This window comes from Gordionus sp. m RMFG-2023, chromosome 3, assembly GCF_954871325.1.
Source record: "Gordionus sp. m RMFG-2023 chromosome 3, tfGorSpeb1-WG-v2, whole genome shotgun sequence".
NCBI lineage: Eukaryota > Metazoa > Nematomorpha > Gordioida > Chordodea > Parachordodidae > Gordionus > Gordionus sp. m RMFG-2023.
The window spans coordinates 22,578,329-22,583,237 of NC_088777.1; the positions used below are offsets into that span (position 1 = coordinate 22,578,329).

General features: G+C 25.1%; 1 protein-coding gene across 1 annotated transcript; it reads left to right on the forward strand.

Annotated features, from left to right (window-relative positions):
- The first annotated feature begins 3,699 nt into the window (after positions 1 to 3,699).
- On the forward strand, positions 3,700 to 4,642 carry LOC135927189 (putative uncharacterized protein DDB_G0282499). Its single transcript, XM_065463140.1, has 4 exons — positions 3,700 to 3,955; positions 3,997 to 4,045; positions 4,086 to 4,268; positions 4,310 to 4,642. The coding sequence occupies exons 1-4, from the start codon at positions 3,707 to 3,709 to the stop codon at positions 4,354 to 4,356; spliced, it is 528 nt and encodes a 175-aa protein (XP_065319212.1). The 5' UTR covers positions 3,700 to 3,706; the 3' UTR covers positions 4,357 to 4,642.
- The last annotated feature ends 267 nt before the right edge of the window (positions 4,643 to 4,909 follow it).

Below are 4,909 nucleotides of genomic sequence, written 5' to 3' on the forward strand. Positions count from 1 at the left end.
AAAAAATATTTTCGAGATTTGGAATACCGAAAGTTATGGTATCGGATGGAGGTCCAGCATTTGTTAGTATGGGTAAAAATTTTTGTATCAAATTAAATGTAAATCATATAGTTACACCACCGTACCATCCTAGTTCGAATGGATGTATCAAATTAAATGTAAATCATATAGTTACACCACCGTACCATCCTAGTTCGAATGGACAGGCGGAAAGGATGGTGGCGATTGTTAAAAGTTGGTTAATGAAAACTAAAGATAACCGAAGTGAAATATGGGTATTGCAGTTGTATTATAATAATGCTAAAGGCAAAGATGGTAAATCGCCTGCGGAAAAATTGTTAGGTCGAAAAATAAATATGTTTTTGGATATGTTGAAACCTGGAGAAATTGTGGAGGTACAGGAGAAGGAAAAACAGGTGAAGTATATAGTGAATCAATTGGTTTGGGTTAGAATGTATGGAAAAGGGAAAAAATGGGAAAAAGGAGTGGTGAAAGAGAATTTGGGGAATAAATTATGTTCAGTAGTAATGGAAAATAAAAGTGTAGAAATGAGACATGGTGATCAATTAAAAAAAAGGGGGAAATAAGTGGAATAGAATAAAAAATATATATATAGAATTTAGAAATATAGAATAGAATAAAAGGTTATATTTAATTTAAATATTTTAAACCATTTTAATTATTAAATTAATTGGGACAGGAATATCTGAGTCGATTTCGATTATTAAAATATTTGTTTGGGTCATTTCGAGTTATGATTATTAAAATATTTGTTCGGGTCATTTCGAATTGTGATTATTAAAATATTTGTTCGGTTCGAGTTATGATTATTAAAATATTTGTTTAAGGATCATAAAAAAAAAACTGAGATATAGTTTGGTATATATGTATATATATAATTGAATAGTTAGAAGTATGTAAAGGTAAAAGTAAGAATTGTCTTAGTATATGAGATAATATAACTGAATATGTTGATAATTCGTTTGGTTTAACAAAAATGTATATTGTAAGTCATTTTTTTGGTTTTATTAAATATTTGTTATTAAGTGAAGTGAAGCATATCGTGGTTAATAGTTTTTTTTTCTTGTGTTAAAAAAAAACAGTTGAGAGATAAAAGGAAAAGTTGAAAAGGGAAATTATTTTATAGTAATGTAGATTGTGTTAACTTTTTAAATTGATAGAATGTTAAGATAAGAAATCAATTTATTTGGTGAAGAATCGATAAAGAAAAAAATAAATTAAACAACTTATGGATTATTATTGAAAAAATGAAATTTATGCAGCAAGAGGTTGATTTAATGAAGTTTGGAAAATATATGTTTTGAAATAAATAATGAGGGTGGTGAGTGGATTAAAAAATGTTATTTGTTTATTAAATTAATTGTTTATTGTGAAAATAATAATTAAATATAAGTTGGAATAAAAATAAAAGTTAATAAGGGAGTTTGTTAGTAAAATTGAAAAATGGTAAAGTACATTTTTAAAAAAAAAAGAAGTTCGCGAGTCGATTAAAAAGGTATGTTTGTGAAAAATTGAAATGGTAAAATATATTAATTATTTTAAATTAATAATAAAAATAAATGAAAATTGAAGGATAGATTATTTTGTTTCAAGGAAAAATATAATCGTTGATTATGACTGAGGAAAATTCTATTTACAATGATTTTGAGAATATTACACCAATGATTCAGAATAAGCGATAATAAGACCAACTATCAAACTATCCACAATGACGCGATAATCAACTTTCAAGTTCGGATGCAGCCAATCATTTAACTACCAACTTAGTGATCGATAATACGATAACTTTAGATGATGCAAAGCAAATGATCCATTATGCTATGATGTACTAACGAAATTGCTAAAGACCGATAACTCGACGATGAAAAAATGATGAACAATACGACCGATCAATTAATGGTGTCAACAACAATATGAAAATTGACATATTACAAAGAATAATAGTTTTTTTTTAAAAAAATTTTGAATTCGTGTCCTGAGAATGCCTCTTAAAAATAAGGGAGGTGTTCTAGGCATATGTTTATTTTTTTATTATTATTAAAATATTATTGATTTTTTTAATGTATAAAATATATTATTGATTTTTTTAATGTATAAAATATATTATTGATTTTTTTTATTGGTTTTAAAAAAGAAAATAAAAGTTTGAATTTTGGAAAATAAAAGAGTATCACAAAAGTTACCTAACCGAAACTCAAGTTGTTCCAGGTTCAAAATTTCACATCTTCCTTATAACTAATTAAGCTTTGATTCCGCCGCTGTCTGAAATTAGGATCAATTAAGACTATATATTGGCATAGGTTTTGTTATTTGATCCTCAAGTCGTTTCGTCAACTTCTCGGACCTCGATATAAAATTATATAATTTCTTCCATTGATTACAATAAAGATTAACAATAATACTAAATATTTTACTTTAAAAAAGATGGTTTTTTTAATTTGACTTGTACTTGTTGATATATCCCAATTATCACAAAAGAAAATTTTGAAGTTGGGACATTCATAAAGTTATTTACTTGATATATTGTCAGTTTTGGACATTCTTTTGTACTAACCCTTAATAAAATAAATATTTTAAAGTGATTTAATTGCTAAATGGATTTAACCAAATTTTTTTTCTAATGGTAATATTAAAATAAAATTATTAAGGATTAAACACAAAATATTAAATATAATGAAGGTTATGTGGAATATGTTGCTAATTTTTGTTTATATTTTACCTGAATTCACAGATATTGGCTATCAAAGATGTGATTAATACCTTAACTCTGATTTACAGATATTAATTAACCTAATTCTAGTTTGATATTTTAAAGGAATAATTTGTTTTATCTAATTTTAAATATAAAATTATTATAGTAAATAAGTATATAAATATAGTAATATAATTTTCATATAAATTGACTGTTCATATAGAATGTTTAAATAAAAATTCAGTTTTTCAGATTATAACGATAAAAAAAATTATAATGAACAAACGAACATTTACATTCGTAAAATTATTTTTATAAAAATGAACATGACGTTTCTGGAGTGCTTAGAAATATGAAAATGATAAAAAAAAATAGTGCACACTTGGCATGCATTATCGTTCTCAGATATACGAGGGGTCAACAAAATATAAAATAATTACCCTCAAAAACGATAATTATAAAAAAGAGATGATGACTGGAAATCTTTATAATTCTGTATTAAATACAAAAAAACTTCATGGAAAAAAAGACTCACAGAAGTTTACAGGGGTAAAATTATATAGAAAAAAATTACTAAATCTCTAAGGTAAAGAAAACAAATAGTAATGACTTTGATTCAATGGATTTTATTTAGAAAACATTAAATAACAAAGGAATTATTCCTATATTTTATGAGCAACATTTTTTGAATGATACTTACTAGAGAAATGTGCTGAGAAAGCTCAGGAAATTTTTTTGACCGCAGTTGATTACATGCGGGTCCTTCTTCCTAAAATAATTTTTTTTTTGAACGCTAAGAAATATGGGTATCAACTTTAAACGTAGGAAAAAACTTTAATCGTAAGAAAAAGGTTAAGGCTAAGAGATCAGAATCAAAAAGGTTAGTGGTAAGGTAATCAATGATTGTGTTAATATATTGTTTATGGTCGTTATTTAGTAATGTACTTCTTTTCTTAGATCATTATAATATTACATTGTTACTTATAATTTTAAATGATAATGCGAGCTTCGAATTATTCAAATTCTGTTAATATAAATAACAACCTGAAATTATCCAAACAATTAAAAAATAATGATTTTATTAAGTCTGTACAACGAAGAGCATTAGGTGATATAAGCAACATCGGCTTATCACATATACAACAAAAACCCACCAATGAATCTAAACATATTTTTAATAACGATGAAAATTTGAAATTTAAAAATTATAAACATTCATCAAATCAAAAATTAGATCCAGAAGTATATTTTATATAAAATAATTAAACACTTGGTAATTGAAGGATGATGATAGTGCTGATGATATTGAAAATTTTCCTAATAATGAAATATGTTTAATTAATAAATAGTATTTTTAATACAACTATTTTAGATGATGATTATGAAGACATATTACCACATAATGAGAAACCTAGTAATTTTGATTTTAAGCTAGAATTTGATATTATTGACTATTTTGATGGATCTTATATGCTTGATTATAATGATGATATAATTGATGAATTTTTAACCCAGGAAATACCTATATATTCATTGCCACTTACGCAACTTGAAGGTTTTTATTATAATTGAGAAAATAACTAAATATTTAACTAGAACTTTCTTTAGTTCCCATTCCTGAAGAAACAGATTTATCATCATAATATTTAATACTATAGTACCCATTTTTCTGTATATATTATATAATTATGATTTTTTTAAATTTAAATATTAAAAGTTTTTTAAAGATGCCATAATTACAAATAAAATAAATATCATCCTTGCTATAAAAGTCTCATTGAGTATTTTCTTCATTTGGAGTGGTTCATATCAAAATCATCTGGCAATTGAAAAGATAGGAAGAGTAGTCTTCAAACAATTTTTCAATTATGAGAACATACATATTAATTCTGATTTTTAAAATATTTGAAGTTAGTGTACCACTTATAGCCAGGGTTGCCAAGTCAAAATTTTCTCATTGCAGAAGAAATTTTTTTGTTGGCTAGGTGAGGACTATGTTGACCTCAATTTGAGCTGATTTTTAAAAACAGCTAACTCAATTGCCAGAAAAATATTGCATAAGCCTCAAGATTTTGTTAATAGATGTTCAAACCTTTTAGCCACCTATGAGGAATGTTCTGATATTTAGCCATTTACAACACAAGAGCTTATTTGACATTTTATATTAAATTATTTATAATATATTACAAAATCAGT

Bases quoted from the DNA above. Each gene is read 5' to 3' on its own strand.
- LOC135927189 (XM_065463140.1), top strand. From the start codon at position 3,707: ATGATAATGCGAGCTTCGAATTATTCAAATTCTGTTAATATAAATAAC. The intron at 4,046-4,085 runs GTTTAATTAATA...CAACTATTTTAG, and splicing joins TTTTCCTAATAATGAAATAT to ATGATGATTATGAAGACATA. The intron at 4,269-4,309 runs GTTTTTATTATA...ATATTTAACTAG, and splicing joins GCCACTTACGCAACTTGAAG to AACTTTCTTTAGTTCCCATT.